The 22,689-nt window shown below is 40.3% G+C and overlaps 2 protein-coding genes across 2 annotated transcripts; one reads left to right on the forward strand and one right to left on the reverse strand.

Moving 5' to 3' along the window:
- The first annotated feature begins 201 nt into the window (after positions 1-201).
- Positions 202-5,439, forward strand: LOC106750223 (protein CASC3). The gene is made up of 8 exons (XM_014630413.1): positions 202-515; positions 1,123-1,553; positions 1,624-1,759; positions 1,839-1,990; positions 2,073-2,482; positions 2,548-2,769; positions 3,118-3,374; positions 3,480-5,439. The coding sequence occupies exons 1-8, from the start codon at positions 423-425 to the stop codon at positions 4,092-4,094; spliced, it is 2,316 nt and encodes a 771-aa protein (XP_014485899.1). The 5' UTR covers positions 202-422; the 3' UTR covers positions 4,095-5,439.
- Positions 5,440-6,282: 843 nt separating this feature from the next.
- LOC106750225 (orexin receptor type 2-like) lies at positions 6,283-21,475 on the reverse strand. The gene is made up of 7 exons (XM_014630414.1): positions 21,400-21,475; positions 18,462-19,414; positions 9,554-9,701; positions 9,209-9,427; positions 8,300-8,459; positions 8,056-8,168; positions 6,283-6,790 (listed from the first exon to the last, which is right to left on the reverse strand). Exons 2-7 carry the CDS (start codon positions 18,903-18,905, stop codon positions 6,561-6,563), a joined length of 1,314 nt encoding a protein of 437 aa, XP_014485900.1. The 5' UTR covers positions 18,906-19,414; positions 21,400-21,475; the 3' UTR covers positions 6,283-6,560.
- Positions 21,476-22,689: the final 1,214 nt, after the last annotated feature.

The following is a 22,689-nucleotide window of genomic DNA, read 5'->3' on the forward strand; positions in this document are numbered from 1 at the left end:
TCTTATTGATTCACCCAATGTAGCCAAAGGTTAAATCTTCTCGTATCGTCGAATTCATGATGCAATATTCTTTCAACTTTTCATTCTGTTCCATCCTAAAATTTTAATTTTTCCGGCTTCTCCGTTTCCCGACGGAAGCAGCCGTTTAGAAAACTTTGGTAAAGCTTCGAGTTTCCGTTACGAGAGGTCGTCTCAGCAAGATTGAGGTGCAGTGGAAACGAGTTCGGTGATTCAGGCATTCAGAGTTTTCCTGTCGGTTGTGTCATGTTGGGTTTGTAAGGTTGTGCGTACACGCGTTAGTCGCGACGAAGGATTTAACCCGAGTTATCGTCTCGCAACGGTCAGTACCCTTCGTTCGATCTCGACGTTAAACAGAAGTATCGAAGAAAAAAAAACGTTTAGTGTCTTCGACACCCAGTAATATGTCGGATACACGACGACGTCGGAAATCCAATCAGTCGTCCGACGATCTCTCGGACTCGTATGAGGAATTGAACGTGACAAAGGAGACCCAGGTAAAGTGTTTATCCTGAGAGCAGGGAATCTTTCGGAAAAGCATGCGTTAATTCCCCACGTTGTACAGCGTTTCGAATTTCTCGCTCGCCATGCATCTCGCGTGCAGCGCGATCAACGAAAGTTTACATCACGTTTGCATTGCGGAATCAATCGAGGACAGATCGCGTTAAGTAGGCCGACGGGTCACTTTATTTTAATTGCAATCGACGATTTTGCGATTGATTTCAAACGCAATATTATGACCTCTGCTGCTGTTCCAGAATTCACGCTTACATACTACAACATAATAGCAAACTGACGGAGGATTACTTACAGAGAAGCATATTTTTTGCTTTAAACTCACAAGACGTTTAATCTTTACTAAAACAATATTTTATAACAAGATCAATGGATAGAAAAATATAAAACATTATCGGCGAAAAGTACAAGAAAGACTGTGGGCAGAAATCAATTGTTATCTTGTGTTATTACTGCCGATCATAGCAAACGTGTTATTATACTCATAATGTCCTATCATACTCTAGCGTGTTTTAGAATGTTCTGGCATGTTATAGTGTCCTGGATATTGTTTCATTTATTAACTTATAACTTGCGTAATATGTACAGAGTAGTGAACAAACCGATGGGCATCAAGATTCCGAGTGCGATATTTATGAAAGTGACTCTGATGCTGAATCACAAGATGGAGGGGAGCAACGAGAAAGTGGTGATGGTCAAGAGGAAGAAAAGCCACAGAAGAAGTTGGACGATGATGAGGATAGACGTAATCCTCAATATATTCCAAAACGTGGAACATTTTATGAGCACGATGATCGTACAACGGATGAAATAACTGACAATAACACAGAGGCCCAGACAAATGTGAAAGAAACTAAGGAGAAAAAGGTATGGAAGGATAAAGGAGACAGGTGGGATCATGACCGATACAATGACGAAGAACAAGCTCCGAAAAAATCTGAAGAATTAATAGCAACATACGGTTATGATATAAGAAACGAAGAAGGGCCACCCAGGGCCAGAAGGAGAAGAAGATATGGGTAAGTTGGTCGACAAGATTTGAGCTTGATTTTGTCATGTACGCGTTTTATAAATTATATATTACCTTAGTCGTGGGCCTAACAAATACACAAGGAATTGGGAAGACGAAGATGCCTATGGAAAAACAGGCATTACTCCTGGTAGAGGAAGTAACAGACGTTTCCAAAAAAATAATGAAGATTTTCCTACTCTTGGTTCTAGTAAAGTGAGTGTCAAGAGATACATGGTATCGTTAATCATTGCAAGTGTTTGATGTATTTCTTTCCTTTTTTAAATTTCGACAGAATTCTTCAGCTAAAGTGGAAGAACCTGTAATTTCATCGGCTTGGTACAGTAGCAAGAATAAGACACAAAATAAGGCGCAAAATTTCCCACCTCTTCAATCCCCACAGGATAATACGAAATCCAAGCCTGCTGCTGCCTCCAACACGTCCACGTGTGTAACAATTCACATGATATTTGTCTCTCTGATATTTTAAAAAAGACATCCATGAGACGGTTTTAAAAATTGATTACAGGAGCGAGAGCAAAGCGCCAAATGGATCTACCAATACAGCATGGAAAAAAGATAGCAAGCACTCGGTTCAAAGTGCAAATGGAAATAACGGATCTGGTGGTGACGCGGAGAAATTAGCTAATAACAAAGTATCACCGAGAGAAAATAACAAGAGAAATAGCCAAGAGTCTGTGAGCGTGGTCGCGACGAGGACACGCGGTAGAGGTTTCAAGTCCAATGCCAATAACAACACGGTCACTAACAGAATAGTTGAGAATAAATCAAAAGGCCGTGGTTCCGGTCCGATTGCCGTTGAGAATAGAAGGAACAACACTGCTGCGCAGCTAAACGATGAGCACCAACTTGTTCACGATATGAAACAACTTAATGTTAACGATGGTACTCAGTATCACCAGACCGCAAGACACAACAGTGAGTTCTCGATTTCTTTCATAAATGTTGCAAAATAATTCGTACGGTTATCTTTTTATCCGCAGAAGGCTTCTTCGCGTCCTCCAACCAACACAGGTCAAACACAGTGCCACCTAGGATGCAACAAACGCACTCGCAACAACAGACCGTACAACAGCAACAAGACGGTTCTGGGAACAGACCTAAGCGATACTCTAGTCAGCGTCAGCGGACTACTATCTCGGAGACTTCCGGCCAACAGAATTATCCATCTCAACACGGACAGCATGGGTACTTTTCACCTCAAGGTAATGATACGTGGCGTCTTAGGTTTACTTTTTGTCGCTCGTTATTTCCATTCGCTAAATCATTTCTTACGGTATGTGGCTTGACGTGAGCGATATGAGCATGTATTTGACATTAATATAAACCACTTGTATGTACGCGTACCTAGCTGGAAATTCAAGAGCCGTTCTAGAATCTCAAGGTAGGAAAGAAAATCTCATAAGACTTTAAGAGAAATCTGAACGCGAAGTAGTGCTTATTAATCGGACACCACGGAGCTATTTTTTACATGCAAATTTATCGATTAATTTAAAATAGTGTCGAGCGCGTTATTTTACGAAACTGTTTGTCAGTCATCATGTTCCTTCCAGGCTACCCGCAAGGACACTTTGAGCAATCTTCCGCAGTTGCTCCAGCCACAACAGCTATGGCGGGACAACCCGTTATTTCTCTACCGCCCAGCGGACAGCCTGCTGGTTACGCGCCACCGGCCTTTTTAGTACCGCCACCTCAATTTATTCCTCCTCAAACCGCACCTCCTAGTATAATTAATTATGTACCCGGTCCAAATGGTCCAACATTCCCGCCGAATTTTCAAGGTTACCAGGGATATAATCCTTCGGTACAGGTGAGAATAACAGATGAGTTGTTCGAATATTTTTTTGGTTTTTCTTGAGATATTTTGCATACATTGTGCACATTACATCTTACACCACGCATTCGATTATTGCAGCCTCAAGGACCACCACCGCCCCAAGAACTGTTTCAACCGCAGGGGTGTACTTATTATAGTCCAGCGCAGCAGCAACAGCAGCAACAACAAACAGCTCCTATGCGACGACCGAAAGCGGCGATACCTATTCTTCCGCCGCCTGATAATCAGCAGAGCGGCAGAGGAAGAGGTAGGAGCGCTCAGCAATACCAACAAAGCAATCAACCCGGTAACATGCAACAGGCCGAGCAGGAAGCCAAGAGTAATGCAGTGGCAGGAAGTGACGAGAAATCTGTGCCAGGACAATTCGACAGTGTGCAAGTTGAGCAGCCGAGCACGCTGAAAGATCAGGAATTCCCGAATATTCCTTCGGATACAGTTAGAACAGTGAATGTCGACGAAAACGTCGACGAGAATACTAATGTCGATACCCACATAATGCTTGATGCATCATCCGTTAAAAAGGATAACGTGGACGACAGTGTCAGTGTGAAAGAATTGCTGGAGGCAACTTCCAATGAAAAAGATACAGCAATACTGGCTACCACCACCGCAACCACCACCGCGGAGAATGAATTAAGTAACATTGAGTCCGCGATCGCCGAAAATACCATTGTCGAAAAAGCGGCAGCCTAAGAAGAGTGTAATTATTATATACACTTCTCGTATTCATACATTGCGCGGTCGTTTCTCCACCGACTTCTCGCAGATCGCAAACAATATGCAATACTGGACTGCATTCGCGATGCGTAGCGGAATACTGCTCTGAGAATGCGTCTTGTTCATTCATATATCCACATTCGTATATTTACTCTGGCAATTGCTATGTGCATGCAATTGTTTTTGCTATAGAAGTATCAGGGACTCGGAATAATTATTAATCGGATATCGCTCTATTCGCAATATACGTTGCATTCGGCGGGAGTGCGATAGCACAATATTTTACAGTCGATTAGAATGGCGAATCTTAAAAAAAAAAAGACGATGCTTTCTATTACATACCGCGCATTAAACTAATTAGGTGTCCGATATGCGTGTATATTACGACTTGTAACTTTAGGAATCCTGATCCGCCACTGCAGCCATGTTAGCGCGCTATTTATTTTAAGATAATACGATTTATGTAGACTCTGGTTAAACATTTTATTTAATTAATATCTTGCACATGCTCTTCTCACTACATTTAATTCGCGGTACTTGCGAGCTTACGTGAGATATGTAGTGAAATGTTTTCTTTTATACGAGATTAAAGTTACTCACTACGAAATCACTCGAGGCTTATTATTGAACAAAAGTGGCTGCAAAATTGGATCAATTATTCTGTCTTTATGCTCGAAGCAGGATATGTGTAGATTACGTGATAGAAATATACGAAAGATCATCGATTAATAATTATTAAGAATTTTATATAATCAATTATATAATTAACAGGATTTTTTTCATTTACTTCGGTATAATCGGAGAAAAGCTTGCTACGATATCACGAGATACGACTGTGATATCGCGATCCAGTATGGCTACAGTGACCTATCGGAAAACCTTAAGAGACTATTCATACAATTGTTTAGAAAGAAAAGAATAAGTTTTCCGAAAGACCGATATCCAAACAATTCTATTACGATACGAGTGATAAACAATCTAGATACCAATCTTGTAACGCTGATGTTATTATCGCCTTGTATTGAATAACTATGATTTCTTTTTCATAAACTATAGCTGGTCACACTATTTAGCGGAAACTATTATTGTGTACTAATAATGTAATATACTCGGCAGCTACGTGGCCGCCATGCGACACACGATATAACTCTACATACTTTTTCAATGTTACAACTACCCACAGTGCAGAAATGTTTGTAGTTATAATATATTAAAACGAAATACATTTCATTGAATATAACGTAAATGTGCATATATCTTTATACGTGTTTACGAATAATTTTCTGTACGCGATTAGAATAACGAAAGCAAAAAATACATTAATTTAAAGATATGTCTGTTCTTTCCATCTGTTATGCGTTTTGTATGCATTTCTGCACTACTTTTCTTTCGGTTTTTTTTTTTTTTTTTTTGTAGAGATAAAACTTGAAACTTAATTCATCTTAACGAAAGAGAGAAAGGGAAGTACAGCTGGAATGAACAGATCTAATATCTATTTACTATTTAATTTTTTGTTTATAAATTTTTTGTCACATGATATCTAGCATTGTATATTTACAAATTCAAAGTCTGTTAAATACAAACTGGCTGTTTGTCATAAGTAATATACATTGCTCTTTTTTCAAGCTATCTAAATTACGTATCTCTAAGTACTGAATCGAGTATCGTCAAGTCTCTCTTCAATCATCGGAATGATATATTATTTTCAAACGTAATTAAGAAATTGCGAGAGAACGCGTCCAGGTGAAGCGTGGTCGATTTATTTTGCAACTCACTCCCAAAATCATTATAGCTAGGAATATAATAATGGCAAAATTGTACACACATACAAAGCCTTAAAAAACAAAATTCTATAAAATGGAAAATGAGCTTTCAACGCAGGAAATTTATATGAATGTGAACGAAACTTCTTCGCAATAAAGTGTAAATTTAAGCAAAAACGAATCGAAAATACACGTCATCCGTTGTAGTATAATATATTGTACAGTTTATAGAACTAATATCATATATATGACAACTTTATATGATAACTTTAAGATATAGAATTACGTACACTTTATTAAACTTTGTAGATATATTTTGATCGACATGTCCAAATGTATCATAGAAAATAAATATTACATTGCAAATGACATGCAAGGCATACTGAAAGTTTCGCCAAACGAACGGAATTGTATTTACACTTTTGCGTTTGCTTCTTTTAAATTTTATTATGCGTTTAATTTAACAATTTTGATTATCGATCTGTGATGCTTCTTATTACCTATTATCTATATATCTGCGATATAATAAAGCAAAATATATTTGTAAAGCAGTAAATCCAATCGTGCAGACTAATGTTTCGTAATAGCATATTTACAAGCCAATTGAATAAAAGATAGCGTCGTATGGGTCGAGTTCATCTCAATTCGACAAAGGAAATTTCATTTAACCGTTTTGCACTCATCCAAATTTTTCATTTTGCGGCATACTGATTATAGCACTGAGAGGTATAACCTCGGTACTCTGTTGAACGTTATTATTATTGGACAATGTGTTAATCGATCTTGTGTTAGTCCGAGATCGCTGCTTAAGAGGATCCAAGACACTCGTGACGTATCCACGTTTATGGGCGCAAGCTTTGCCGTTGCGGGAACAGCGAAAGGTACGCTTAAATTCCTTCCGAAATTTCCCTGCAACAGATTTATTAGCATCACGTATAATACGATGGAATAAGAACATATATATATATATATATATATATATATATATATTTAATATAATTTGAACAAATAGCTGTGTGACCTCGTCCAGAGCGAACGATATGTTGATTTTACTAAAAACGAAAATTGTATCACGAGGAGGAGTTTCCTGCTTCCTTCTTACGCTTATAAATTAATCAATATGTTTCACGCGATCAACTAATTTCCCTTCGCTATAATAAAAAAAATTGCAAACGCTTCCTGTCGATTGATCAGAAGAACGACTTATCTGCTCGCGTCAACTCGTAATTGTGAGGGAATAAGGAGTCCTAAAACTAACATCTAAAGTAACAATAACTATCGTGTGTCTCACCCTAAATACGAGCACGATCGATCTAATGAGTGCCGATTGCCGTCCCCGTCTCGGCGAACGCTGTTTCGGCCACGACGCTCGGTGTATTTTCGAGTTGTATTTTCGTCGGCCGCGACGTTCGTTTCGCCACGTGTCAAAACGGTCGCAAGCTCGTACGACACCCTTTCGTACTTTCGTCCGGTAGTCTAACCGCATTCTCGGGGTATCGCCTGCTCGGGGAACCGCATTCTCGAAAACTACGACGGAACTCTCGCCGGAACTTATCTGCAATGTAGAGCGAATAGTCCGACTAATGACTCGATCTCAGATCTTTAACGCTAATACATTCTCGATCTTTAAACGGGAATTTCCGTCGAGCGCTACTTTCTTATATCGTACTACGACGACCGCGAGATAAGTGTGCGCGCAGACTGATTAATTGACTTGGAGATTCGATTCATTATCTGAGAGTTTGTACGTACGACGGCGCGCGAGTTATTCCAGAGCTCATCCAGAGTCCAATGGACTCCGTGGCGTAGTTCCCGAAGAGAGGAATGGACGATTTTTGGCAACCGTTGTTCCGCCACAGGAGAGCTAATTCGATGTGAGGTACGGACCAGTTTTACAACGAAACAACGGCTGCGTGCCTCCGACGCGTCATGCATTTTAATAGAAGTCACTTCGGTAATCTTGTACACCTCTGCGCTCGGGAAATATCAGCCCGCGTACGAGATATTCGTTCCGAGATAAATCCGGTCGAATCGATTTTTCTTCAGCGAGAACGCACCGATTATTTTCTTTTCTTTGTTTAGGTCTTGCCACACTTTCAACGTAAAATGCTTTCTTTTCATCTTCTCGTTCCGATGTCGCTGTGCAGCGTTATTTAACGTTGATGCATCCTTACCGCTCATAAAATTATAGATGACAGGATTCACCGCACTGTTGAAGTAACAAAGCCAGTGGGCGATCAGACTAACAGCGATTGTCCATTGATTCGACGGTAGCATCATGGTAGACCTGAAACAATAGATTCGTGTTAATTGTATGTAGATGGATTCGTGTCGCGCACCGATGAAGCGGTTACTTTCATCGTTGCCGAAATGTTTTTCTTTACGCGTGGACGTTATAAAATTACGAATATCGTTTACCTTAGAATAGACAGTAAATGAACCGGAAAGAAACATATTGCGAAAGTGAGGACCACCGCGACCAGCATCTTCGCCGCTTTCCGTCGTGATCTCAATTGACCCTCCGGATTTCCACCCCCGGACAATGGAACCTCGTTTGAATGGCACACCCTAGTGGAAACTGTAACGCACGATGAAAAAAGAAAAATGTTGTCAGAAACAACAGCGTATCGACCATTTTTTGAGTCATATCGGAATCCTCGCCCCGATTGGTCCGTTGTTTACCGTAAAGCGCTACGTTTTCGACGATAATCCGATCATTTCTCCCGTTTAAGCCGGATTATCGAAACTGTATTGTGTTTCAGAACTCTGGACTAATATGACCTCCCAAATAAGCAGCTTATAATTTGAATATAATGGATTCGATTTCGCGATTGGAATCGTTCACTGGATTTGTTATCGCAAACAATCTTGCGAAAACATTTGGACGCATATTATCTATATTATCTATATGTATGAAAACGTATATAATTCCGCGTAAGAATAATCCTGTGTATACTCAATTAAATTTATCGACTTTCGGGACTGAAAGTGAATGTGTTCTCCGCTCTCAGGGAGTCGATTATGCATCTTCCTTCTCATATTTTCGTTTCATTTGAATGAATACACGCGATTGGCTATATACAAAGTGAAAATGCGCAGGCATGGTTTAGCTGTCAACAATAGTGAGCAAAATGAGTTTCGTTCTTGAAAATGTAAGAAAATAGGGAATCAGCTTTAAAAAGAAAAGTTTCCGAGAGATTAAAAACACCGACTTTAGTGAAAATCAGTGAGGAGCAAAATTTGGGAAATAAGAAAGTTACGTGATACATAGAATGAACAATTTATTTTCAACTTGGGCGAGTGTGAACATAATTGTTTCTCCCTTACGATTGTGGCCGGGAATGTCGCTTCTCCAAAGGACGCGTACAATCTGCCAGTACGCCACGCTCATGAAGAGTAACGGCCCGGTATACAGGAGGATCAACTTGACGATCGTGAAGGTAGTTTGACTTTCTTGACTCCAGGACCAGATGCACTGCGTGAATAGGATAGTCTGCACTCGACTGTTCGACGGCACTGTGTGCAACACCAGCAGATCCGGGATGTCTGATGAAAAGATATATTGGTAAAGTTGTGGCCGAGGGTGGTATTTACAGTCCAATCGTACGACTTTTCAGATGGGACTGCGAATACCGTCCGTCTCTCCGTTGAGACTTTCTTCGTTTTAATTACCGAAGAGCAACGCTATCAACCAGATGATTATGATAGCTGTTTTTGCACGGCCGGTTGTTGACTTGAACCGCAGCGGGAAGCATATGGCGTACCACCGGTCGATCGATATGAAAGTCAGCGTCAAAACGCTCACACTCACCGATACTGTCTAAAACAATGAACATTGTTATATTAATTATTCTATTCGGCTCGAATCGGGAGAATTAATAGTTTCCAACAAACTGTCGTATGTACGTGCGTAAGGTCGAATGAAGAAAGACAAGGCGTATCGCCTCTTCAGTCTGGCACAATTGCGAGTGCGATGTGGCACGTTTTAATTAAATCGCGGCTATCTGCCGCGAGCGAGTCATACGCGATGGTAACACGTGGCTACGAACGGTGTTTCTTTCCTCCCCGATCTGAAATTACTGCCTTCTCTCGCGGTCGCTGATGGAATTCGCTTGAAATTCCGCCGCACTCGGATGACGGATAAAACAATCCAACTTTTCCGATTCAATGAAGGAAAGATTGCGAGAAAGAGAGAGAGTGGCTGACATTCGCAGTTTTTCAAATAATATGCGTGGCACTCTACGTGAAACATTATGAAACGTTCGCTCGAAAAGTTCCTCCTCGTGTTTAAGGTAGCTTTCATAGTTTTCCCAGATAGAATTTCAACGATGAAACGTTGCGAAATGGTCTCGCTTCTTGAGTTTCAGCGAACTGATAAAAATGCGTATTCTTCAATTTCAACGACTCCTCAAACGTTTGATTAAAATGGAGGAGAGATTTTTCCTTGCGGAAGGGACATTTGAAGAAGTGCAATAATGAAATAAGCGCAATTACTACCTCGTAGAATCTAACGTTATTAGTCGTCACACGTATCCGTCGGAAAGTTATTTCGCTCGGTCGCGTCGAGAAAGCGCAATCTCGCCGCGCGCGCATTACGCATTAGCGGGAATGATTAACGACGTAATCGTCTCTTTCGCCGGAAAACACGGGACGCCAGGAACGTCAAAATCGTCTCCTTGAAAAATTCATACGGTCGATCGGGTCTCGAGATAGAAGTATTGCGTGTAAAATATAACCCAGCTCGGTCGTCCGCGTTCTGCAGGGATCTTGATATAGTGCCCACGCGGCGCGGCGAGTTTATACGTCGGACGCGTCATATTTTTCACTCTTCTTCTTCTCCCCACGAACTTTGACTTACCTGTAATTTAAATGTCGCGAAAAAGAAAGTATATGCACCGCGCGTGAATTGAAGCGGCGAAATGAATCATACGCTCGGAAAATGACGGTGCATCGATCGCGCTTGAATGATAGCTATCGATCCACGGGTTGTTCCAGAACCACCGTCTCTTTAACTCGTAATAGCGGCCGACGCAATATCAACGCGTGTAGTAACATGTCGGACTTTCAGCGTGACACATGTATAACAATTTGTAACTTCATCATTCATTCCAGACTCGAGCGATTAATCAAGTTATATAATACAGCTGAAATCGTTACGTACGTACATGTTAACGTAATAATACGCGATATTGCCGTTTCAGCGAGCCTTGCTGTATCTCTCTTCTTGCTCGGATAAATTTCCGCACCGAGATTTCTCGCAACTATTTCTTCCTTTCATTGCTAATCGGAAGAATATTGCGATAACTCATAATTTCTCCATTCTTTTATTTGACTTTACCGCGTAAAACGATACATACATCGCGTGCATCTTCCAACAGAGAGTTAAATGAATTAGTCTCGTGAAATTATTACATACGTTTCTCTCGGAGGAGAAGCTGATTGAAATCATTCCAAATTCAACGAAAAGTCCTGTATACAACTTTTTTTGACGTTACGCGCGAATGAATCTTTCAAAAGATGCAATCTAACCCGGTGTATTTTACGATCGTTACGAAGAGAGATTTCGTTAAGCGGCTTATTATTTGCGACGGTTTTAATATGTAATTTTGGTTCAGAATCTCCTGTCGAGCGTAAAACGAGATTTTAACACATTCCTGGCGGTTCTTTCTCTTTTTTTGTATCCCTCTCTCTCTCTTCCAGTACAATGCGTTCAAAGTAATTTCTTGTTTAATGGGCTGACATAAAGCCAAAAGCGAGATTTATAACATCCAATAATGGATACTAAAAACCGACTTTATATTGAATATCTATATCCGACTGAAAAACTTCACGTACGCGGAATTTCGGTGGAAATGCAGTTTTATACAAATCCTGTATTAGTTTTCCCAACGTGCATCATGATGAACAAGTGCATAAACATAAACTTCACATATTGCTATAATTCTTACGGATTTACGCAAAACAAACGAAAATGATCGTGAAAAACTACTGCGTACAAAAATCCGAGTAATTCTGTATTTTATATCATCTGTGAAATTTTGTCCCTTCGCACATGTTGAGAGAATGGAATAGTTGGACGAATTAAATAACTCATTGGCCGACTTTAACAGAATATCTTTCATTTATTTTCGCGGATTATATAATTTCAAAGTATAAATTTTATATATATATTCCTCCATAGAATTCTTTTTTCGACCTTGTCCTCATTTGCCCCCGTAACATATGCGAACTCTTCATTGACGTCGCGATATACAAACTAAAGTGCAAGTATATGTGTCGTGGGAACGATAGACTTTCGATTAATTTACTGAATGACGACGTTGGCCGATTGCCTTTGCTGATGCTTTGAGGTTGCAACGATGCTATAGAAGCATTAATGGCTCGCGTTATTTCGTCCGGTCTCGTTAGTTGGACAATCTTTTTTTTGCACGTAATTATGAGAAAAAGAGAGTCAAAAGCGTGCAGACTATGTATTTACCGAAGCGAGAACACGATGCACGCGGAAAAGTTCACGAGCAAAACGCTTAATAATGAATGTATAATAAATTAAATACGCAAATAATTAGTATGCACGAAGAGAACGTTTACAACGCGTTTATATTTAGCGATTGAATCGTGGTCAATTTTTTGTCAACGGACGACATTGAGAATAGTCATGATCCGAGAGCCATCGTTGCCTCGACGTTTTTGTGAAAGGAAAATTCACTCGAGAACGGTCGAAGAGACCGCTTGGAATTGAAAGGGAATACGCTTGACTGCGGACACTCTTTGGATCTCTACTATACAGAGCGATCTTCGATATATATTTAATACTGGACATCGTGAGATATAACATGATAAGGGTAATAAATACGAAGCATTTATTGCGCCTGGGTTAAATCGCTGTCCGATAATAAATCGTTGCTGCAGGGTTACTCGCAGTACAGGATGTCTCAAAACTGCCGTACGATACTTTAATGGCGCATTCTGGTGTTTGATTCATTTCACTGAAAATTCTGGCGATCGTTTAGAAAGAATGACTAAATTTCATATAGTTCTGGTAACTAAGCTTTGTGCACAACATACCGCGCAATGTTCTCTTATTGTACTCTGATATAGCGTCCGGAACAATAGACGATAAAAAGAGTTGATACCACGTTAGTTGAACGTCGTAAACATGACTGGTCAACACAAATGCAATGGAAATAAACGATCGCACGAGAGTTTGAACGCGTTGTTGTTACGCACGTTTATTTACCGTAACTTTTCCCTTCAACTTCTCATACTTTTTCTCAATACGGAATTCATCAATAATCCAGCGATTATCTCGGGTGCGGTTCAACAATAAAAGATTTCACGTGTGTGTGTGGCCCTTTTTCTTCGCGATATATAATGCAGACAAAAAGTATCCCCCGGGACAAATTGACCCAACGCCGGCTACTTAAGCGGCCAGTACTGTTCAAGCAACATACTCACCACTCGCGGAAATATCGCGCAACCTCTCTTCCCCTTTCCGCTACATAATTCATTTCGAATCATCTTTTCGAACATTTGCACAGTTAAATTCTCCGGACCGAGAATTAAGGTCACCGAATCAACGCGGCGACGCGATCGTGACGCTAATATATTTTCTAACATGGCGCGCTAATCAACAAGCACGGGAAGCAAAACAGCCGCGACATTCTCGCGCTTCCTCACTCGAATCGCTATCCACAGATATTTCTATTCTCGATCTATAGGGCGGAATAATAATGGTAAAGTTCGTTTGTTCCGGCCGTTACTCTCGCGATTTTTATTCGGGCTGTTGTGGATCCTGACGATACCGCCGTCGCCGATCGCGCGGAATATCTCGTCACGCGCGTATCCCACTCATGATTTTTCCAACAAAAATCACCTACAACTTTTATGACTATCGGTTTTCCGTCAATTACTCCGTGCTCTGCCGTAGATCGCGTAAAATAGACCCGGTCGTATCGCGCGAACGATAAACGACGGTGCAAAATGTGACAACGGAGAAGTATCATGATACGTTCGTCACGTGTCCTTAATCGCTTGATTCTTTTTCGCCGTAACGAACTGATGAAAGCTCGAGTAGATAAGGAAGGGAAATATATGCAAACGCATGCTTTCGGACATAACGTATTCCGCGGATGCGCGAAACAAGCGATAGAATTTACACGTGCGAACACGTACTCGTATAATCGAGCGTGTCGATACACGAACGCGCAGAAAAAGAACGCGATATATCTGGGAAGAATTCGGAAACGAAGAAAAAATAACCGAACTGCACTCGAATAACGTATCATGGATGGTGTGTGAGTAATCTCGGTTATTCGATTAATCAATTTCGTTTAATAAATTTAATGAATTTGCATTTATATCGTGCTCGGGGGAGACCCGCCACATGCATGATTATGTAACATGTATAATATGTATAATATGTATAATATGTAACAGTCGACGTTATGACTTCGCAAGTTGCAGAAGTTAGAATCGATATACCGCCAGAACATACGTCACTTGTGACGTTTATAAAAACGCGTGTTTGCTCATAGATGAAAAGATAAACGGCACATCGATCTCACGTCGTATTGCATATGTGAGAGGGGAAGCGAATTGATAGAATAATATTTATCGTATCGTATGTAACTTTCTGCACAGCTCCTACGCGCATATTGAACTTTACGATCATATGCTTTATCGGTCGCATTCAAAATTATCGATCACACCGGCGGATCGTAAATTTCATTCTCAGTTTCAACGATAATATCAACTAACGCAGAAAGGAACCCTAGGAGAGGTAGGTAATATGGTAATAACCGTTTGCACCAGCAACGGTCTATTACGATTGGTTGATATTGTCACCGAGGATAAGGAAAATAACATTCCGTCCTGCGCGATAAACGTTTGTCACGTGCACGCACACATACTGCCCTCATCATATTTATCCAAAGCGATTCGTTAATAACACTTTTATCATTTTCAGTGAACCTTTCAATTTAATGGGAGAAACGTTAAACCGTCAACAAATATAGAAGTGAGTTAAATAAAGTAGGTCATATAAGTACGGATATATAATATTATTTAAGCGAGGAGGAGAGAGGACAATAAAGACTTCCGAAGGTGCGGAGTCTAGAAATGGGCTTTTATATTACAACCGCAAACTTCTAATAGCCGACGATGGAGGAGAAAGCGAAACAATAATAAAACCGATATGTGACTCGAAGAATAGATCGGATGACACAGGATTCAGCTTGGATAACTTTCAACCGCTTTACGATATCAATCATTCGACGTATTTCGCTCTGCGGACATACGAGTAAAAGAGATTCAACGTTCCCTTTTTACCAAAGAGATAACGAAAATTTATCACAGTTGCCGAACAAATGAAACCTCAAAATTCAACTGTCGCTCTGTTTAAAGAGCTACATTTTTTTCATTGCGATTTGACATTTAATCAAATACTATCTCGCGGGAATTTTGGATATTAACCGTTTGAGTGCCACGCATCTCTGCTGTTTCCCCGTCCAAACGTGCCAAGGAGCGCTTTTTCGCTTGTCTTATTGCGCGATAGCGCTTATTCTCCGATGATTGCATCCAAATGTTAGATTGCAATTAAAATTCATTCTTTTATCAGTTGTTTCATTACTTCATTTTTACCTAAAACGGAATGGTAGCCGTAAAGTCGCGCATTGACAGAAGCCGAGCGTGTGCCGGTTATCGGTTTCGCAGCCTGGTACTTTTCGAGCGAAACAGAAGAAGCGCAAAATCGCTTCCTTGGCACTCAAACGGTTAATATATGCGCGCATATTTTACGCATATTTTGCGGAAAAAGTCTCGATTACAATATTGCGCGCTTCTTTTTCTCTTTTAACAGGATACAATTTCACCGCAGCTCGCTCATTTTACCGGAGACATTAAATATGTACACATATTTTATGTATGTCCAAAATAACGTGCATGACTCAATTGGAGTTTAATAATGTCATATGGAAATTTTTCTCGAAAAAAGTTTCGATATGGCCGACGGCGTACATGGTAAATTATTTTTACATACGTATATACACGAAGCGTGTGCACGAGAGCGAAAGTCTACCTAACGTCGATGCAAAATTTAAATTGCCAAAAAGCTTTTCGCGCGCGTACACGTTCCACTTTGCAAAGCACCATGACTAGAGAACTTTCTCTGCTCACCGGCAGGCGAGGGTTCTGCGTAAAGTTCCGTGGTGTAGTACACGTATTACTTCAGTATTCTTTTTTACACATGCGTGCGTGATACGATTAAAAAATTTGGAAAAGGAAAGCGATCGTACAGAGGCTAGCGCGAGAAAAAGCAATATGTTTAAGTCACGACAGAGAGAGGCATCGGTGCTTAATTGGCAGCCAATAGCCTCGTATTCACAAAAATTACGTACAGGGTATGTCTTGATAGCCATACCCCGCCATCCCGACGTTAAGTTGAGATAACGCGCTATTGAAGTAGCGTGCACCCTTTTTGATGGACCGATAGTATACCACCTCATTATATAACTCTTTATGCTAAAAAATATATGCGAGAAGAATGCAACTTGTCTGCCATCTGTTGCGTGTTTGAGAAACTATCCTCGACTAAATCAGATACTGTTAACCGCGATGACTCACTTCGCTTTAACATACGAGCCTACAATACCATCATCGATCTATTCGTATGGTGTCTGAGGAATGTTCTGTGTGGGTTTTTTTTTTCTTTGCAACCGACACTGATAAATCAAATAAATAAAAAGTGAATGTATAGAATATTTTACAAGATATTGTACGAAGTCTCTTTCTCTCTCTGTGAGCGAGAGAAAAAATGGCGAGACTTTAATCCAGTTAGGAGTCAATTTTCCCTCGGCAATAATTTAACTAGACAAGATCAGATTTTTTACAATCTTTTTACATTGAATTATAAATGTTTTTTCAGATAACTGTTTATTAATGTGTATGAACAAAAAAAAACTAATTTACCTCAACATTTATCGCGTAATCCAATCTGGGTGTAGTATCAAGCCGAGAGCTTTAATTATTTCGTTACGACAATAATTAAATACATCGAAGCACATAATGTTCCGACGGTGAGCCAATTAACAAACGGATTATAAATTCGACGCACGATCCTGTGAAGAATTTCACTGCGAAGGTTAAACAATGTATCGGTCAAACGAAGTTAGCGATGCACTCGAATAAACATTAGCGAAACTCGTTGAAAAGGACAATCCCAGTAAAGTAGCGTAATTCGAGCGAAAGTGGTAATCAACTATGCCTGGGTAAAACATATTTCTATTGCGCGGTCAGATTTATCAGTCTTGAGTGCTGGCTGAAATAAAGGCTCGCCATGAATCTATGTCTATACATTACAATAATGAATAATAATAGCGCGTATTCCTACCGATCCTTTCACATTCGACTGATAATGATAATAACTTAAGAGACAATAAAAATGTGTTCTTTTTTGTATAGAGAGTTAAATTTTTAACTTTCTTTGTTTCATCCGAAGCATTGATTATGAAATGATTCCACACATTCCTGCGAACGTTGGGGAGCGTTACAGTAGCGATTTACAATAGAATTTTCAATTTTGGCCGAAACCACAATAGCTGCGACATTTGACGCCCGATAAGGGCAGAACAGAAAAAGGAATTGCCAATATTGCAAAATGTATATCGGTCGACTTCCTTCATATCCTGCCCAATTGTGAATTCCGAGGAGGTTGAGCGACGTTTGGGAATATCGAAGGAGCCTTCTAAAGATGCGAGGAAGACGATGTGTGTGTCGCGCTATCTCCGCGTGTTCTGTCTCAAATGTTCAATTTTTGTCAGTTTTATTCGCGAACTAGCGTACGAAATCCGTTCCTCTGATATTAAATCGAGTGACGCGGACAGAGATTAAATCGTAAATTTCATGTCGGATACATGCCCGGCATCGTCGGGGCTCACGAAGTACCTTTTCCTTTTTTCTTTTGTTTTTTTTTTCTTATCATTTCTGCTTCAAGGAACTGCGATATGCTTTGCAGGAGACTCTTTTATTATTCTTTGTGGGAAAGACTTTTCGACCAAAATTCCAAAAGAAGAATCAATTAACGCGCAATCGGTCTCCTCTCTGAATATAAATGTATACGATAAAATGCAATTTAAAAAATTCTAGGATTGTTCAATTTTGTGGAAACAATCCGCTCGTTGCAATTTTTTAATCTGTCCGAACAAGAATCGGTTTCATTGGTCCAAGCAGTTTTATTTTTCCTCGTTCCGAAAAGCAAGGATCACCGGGATAAACTCAAGTAGGTCGCGCGAGAATCTATCGGCCTCAAACGGGAATAATTTCTATTTCTCAAACGTGAACAAAGGGCAATTTGCGAACCAAGCGTCTCTCCAGTCTTTCAGGAAAATGGGTACACCAGGTGCACCGGGGCTTAACGACTTCGGCAAAATCGCTGAATTTTCATAGTCAGATTCTGTATAGTCAAACATTTTTTTCTCTCCCGCGAAGATGCACAGTATAAAAGATTTTCCATAGTAGTTAACGTAAGATTGTAAATCGTAGTGTATGTATGGAATAGTTATACACAGATTTATGATGAGCTTACCTGAAGGTAAGGCACAGCCTTGCAGAGTTTCAGTCCGAGGAACCAGGTCTCCGTAACGTCCCAAAGTACCGACGGCGGCAGACAGATCAGCAAGACGAGCAGGTCGGCCACTGCCAGATTCACGATGAAATAATTGGTGACGGTTCTCATCGAGTGATTCCGATAGACAGCCATGCAGACAAGCGCGTTGCCGATCAGGCCGACCACAAAGACGACGCTGTGCATCGCGATCAGCACCCAGTCGGACAGCTTCGGAAATATGTGCTTTACCATCAGCTCGAAATAATCCTCGTCCGAGATGCAGTAGTCGTTCGTGCAGTTTGTAACGTTGGCGGGACGTTCGTTCTCCGCGGACGAGTAATAGTCCGCGTCGTCGACCGCATAGCTTAAACGAGGTGTCATCGACGCCAGCCAAACGGCGATCGTCGATATGGCGAGATTCATCTTACATCCGCGTGACGTATGCCGGAAATACCGAAGTTCCCACGAAGAGTTACATGTTGTGCAAAAGTTTCGTTCGTGATTTATCCGTGGGTACGACTTTCCGTGATATCAACATATTGATGGATGTCCGTTTATTTAAACGAGCAAACGGTTGAACTGAACGTCGGTTTGAAGTCACCTGAAAGTCGCTACTTGATAAGCGCGCAATTCTTGAGGAAAACTGCTCTTCAAGTTTATTCTTTATTTTTTCTCTCCATAGCTTATCTCGACGCGATCTCGGCATGAGGAATTTATTTGAGCCAGATATTATGCATTCCTTCGCTCCTCAAAGCTTTATTGCAATCAGCTTAGTCCGTGCGGAATAAAGAACATAGTCTCGAACCGTTCATCTGCTGGTATATTGTTCTCGGGTTATGCATTTGAACTCCGACGTAACGTCAGGTTGGTATCCTAAGATCCGTAGATGCCTAATCCGCGATATCCGTCCATCTAACAGTCCAGAATCGCTCCTGTTAAATATATTTTTACAATTTTCAAGCGCTGTGTATAGTTAGTCTTGTAATTTTCAAAATATTGCCGGAAAAATATCTCGTAGTATATGATCACACCTTTTACAAAACGCATTATTTGTTTATAAAGTTTCAGTTTTCCTCCTTAAGTTCTACGTTTGCTTGCTTAGAGATCTAAAGTTTAGTTGCAGCGTGAAATCAATTCCATCAGTACATTCACGGGACATTGCGCTGTACATTTAATTAAACCGATATCGTCGACAAACGATCTGCGCGGGACTGACAGAGCGAGCAGTGTCCTAATGAGTATTAACGAATAAAGCTAATCGGTGCGAGTAGCAACGGATAAAATAATGAGAAATACGAGAGTTAAGCGATACCAATCACGGTGTAATGGTTAAGAGTAAATTAATGGATACGTAGGTGTCTCTTGGAAGAAAATGTGTGTCGTTAACAGCGTTGCTACGTCACAATCACAACAAAGTAATAATCGTAGTGCAATATCACCCTTAATCGCATGACGAGAAACTATCGATCGAAAGTGACTCTGTTTACACGAAAAAATTCGTTGTGCACGAGTTATTATTTCACGGATTAAAATATCAAACTGTAATTATTAGATTCCGTTTATTTTAATTAACGTAAGTGCGATAACTTTGTTCGTCTAAATTTTAATCATTGAGTGAGAAAACGACGCAATTACTGTCTTTACCGTGGTAAGCGCAAGCCAATAAAAAAATGTCCCGTTATCCTCTCTCGCGTTTTTTATCGTCGTGATACAAGTAACAAGGTATTTACTCGCGGAACGATCTGCCCAAGAATAATTACAACCACAATTTCGCATCTTTTGTGCAAATAAAAGAAGCTGCTCCGCGTTTTACTTCGTTATAACGTAAATCATATATTAACAGGTTTTGAATAAAGCTCAGTAATTAAAATATTTTCTCGGCCACGTACAACGTGAGACAAATTGTTTGAGAGAATAGTCTTTCACTCGGATCTGCTGTCTTAACGGTCGATCAAACAAAATCTCATTTTCGTCGAATTACTCGGCGTATGTCAGAAAAGACGCATATTTTCATGCGATTAAAAATTTCCCGATGCAACGAGTTTTGCCCGAAGTAATATCGAGCCAGTTTTACCTACCGAAAAGTTCGTTCTGAACTTGACCCTCCCAAGTATAAAATGATCACTCGCGCAAAGTAAATAAAGTAGTACGCTAGTTTTGGTATACGAAGTGAGAAGCCAAATTACTCCCTTTCTTCAGATACGAATGCAAATGCCGCGGACTTATTCAGCGTCGGACTCTCGTAATGTCACCGCGCTGAGATTTATCGTCGCGTATACCGCACGCGCTCCCCGTTCTTGCGATTCATATCAAAATTATTACTCGTTGGGCGGATTGCCAAAAAAACAACATAAAATCTAATCCGTTTGCGAGTATTAGCTGTTTTTTAACACAGTTGTAAAGGAAATCAATGCAGAAATGCACAATGAAATCTTAACGCAAAGAGCGGTCACATTTAGCTGCTTCACGATGAAAAGTTACGTGGTTATCCTGCCTCTCGGGGGTTCGCAACATAATGGTCTTTCTTCGGTGCATATTTCCACCATGCCGAAAGATTAAAACTTTTATTACCCACGCACGTACTTGTAATGGAATATTTAAGAGAATTCATCATCTTTCGGCATATTTCTCTTGCTTCCGACGCGCACGACAACAATCGGATGAGAATGAAATATCGGAAATATCGGAAATAATCGAAAAATATGTTGTATTCGTGCAAAAATCAAGTATTCTCAGCTAATATAGAGAATCTATTCCGACCCGGAAATAATGACGGGTGTTTATATTCAGATTATTGTCATGTCAAAATGGAAGAAAACATGTTCGCTCGCGCGAATACTACATGCTTCCAAATTACTTGACTACCCTCTCTCTCTTTCTGAGATAATTTAGTATAATTTATGCATAATCTGTTTACCGGAAAATCGTTGACATACATTTGCCGACGACATCCGCGCGTAAACTTCTAACGAAAGTCCAAGCAGAGATCGTCCCTTCGCGCGACGCAAAGTTCTAATTCGATTTCTCGGAGTTTCCCAAGAGCACGTTCAGAGGCAAGATCGACCGAGAATCGTTATGGTGCTACTTCGCGCGAGAGCAAGCGCGCCCACTGCGAAAGGACGCGAACGCGTCGGCGGACTCTGCGAAACTGAGGTGCGCTGTTTTAACGAAGCCGTAGGTGCACGGTCACGCCGCACCGTGTGAAATTCGCGGACGATCCAGGCCAACGAAAATATTTCATTTGCTTATTACGCAATTCCGCTGCAAAATTTAATACTCATTAATTTTTTCATATCTTTTGTTTCCTTATATTTCCATGTCTTCTCGGTCTTCTAATTAGAGATCTCCTTTATTTGGAGAAATCTTGACGATGGGAACGGATTCATGCCTAAATTAAGCATAATCACGGTTTTACCGATAATCTAATGGAATATCATTTTTAGCAAACCGTGAGACCTTCTTTTTTCGTAGTATTCATCATCCCTTTATGTTTACTCGTGCGTTCATTCATCATCGTCCATTGAATCGCTACCCGCCCCACCGCTATCTTATCTTTGCCGATTTATCGCAATTTACTGCATTTTTTACATGTCATTCGTCGTCTCGCCTTCGTACACAATCGCTTCGTTAATATTAATTATCTCTTAGCGGCTGAATGAAGCGCAGAACGATGGGATGAGCGGGCAATACGAGGAAGATCGCGCAACATCGTGGCAGGTTTCCGAATTTAAAACTTGATTGATAACGCTCTATATAACGCTTATCGCAAAATATAAACTTTTATAATGTAATAGAAACATTTTCACTGTATATAGTTTCGATAGGTGTAAACCTGAGATAACGCATGTTTCTCATTTATTTTGTTCCAGTTATACACATAATGAGGACAAAAAATATAAAAACGACAACATTTTCCTCGACAAAAGTTCCTCATGTTCTTATACATATACATATTTCTCCTGAAAAAAAAAGATATATATATTATATATATGTATATACACCACTGATACTGAGAGAATTAATATCTGTAATGAGTCAACAAGAGACAAAGTCCTTGAGATGTAAAAGAAAAAAATCCGAGCTCGGTAAGCCGACGGAATACAAATACGTTTCCAGCTCCGTTCGCTCTTTTTGTTACTTATTTCTGACTTTTTGAAAAGTTCCCCTTCTTTTTTTGCGACGCAACTTCCTCGAGGTACATTTAACA

Source organism: Dinoponera quadriceps, unplaced genomic scaffold (genome assembly GCF_001313825.1).
Source record: "Dinoponera quadriceps isolate SergipeBrazil2010 unplaced genomic scaffold, ASM131382v1 scaffold5229, whole genome shotgun sequence".
NCBI classification, from domain to species: domain Eukaryota; kingdom Metazoa; phylum Arthropoda; class Insecta; order Hymenoptera; family Formicidae; genus Dinoponera; species Dinoponera quadriceps.

Coding starts and splice junctions, on each gene's coding strand:
- LOC106750223 (XM_014630413.1), top strand. CDS start 423: ATGTCGGATACACGACGACGTCGGAAATCCAATCAGTCGTCCGACGAT. Junction 516..1,122: donor ACGTGACAAAGGAGACCCAG/GTAAAGTGTTTA, acceptor TAATATGTACAG/AGTAGTGAACAAACCGATGG. Junction 1,554..1,623: donor AGAAGGAGAAGAAGATATGG/GTAAGTTGGTCG, acceptor ATATTACCTTAG/TCGTGGGCCTAACAAATACA.
- LOC106750225 (XM_014630414.1), bottom strand. CDS start 18,905: ATGAATCTCGCCATATCGACGATCGCCGTTTGGCTGGCGTCGATGACA. Junction 8,460..9,208: donor CGACATTCCCGGCCACAATC/GTAAGGGAGAAA, acceptor CGTGCGTTACAG/TTTCCACTAGGGTGTGCCAT. Junction 6,791..8,055: donor CATCTATAATTTTATGAGCG/GTAAGGATGCAT, acceptor AATCTGTTGCAG/GGAAATTTCGGAAGGAATTT.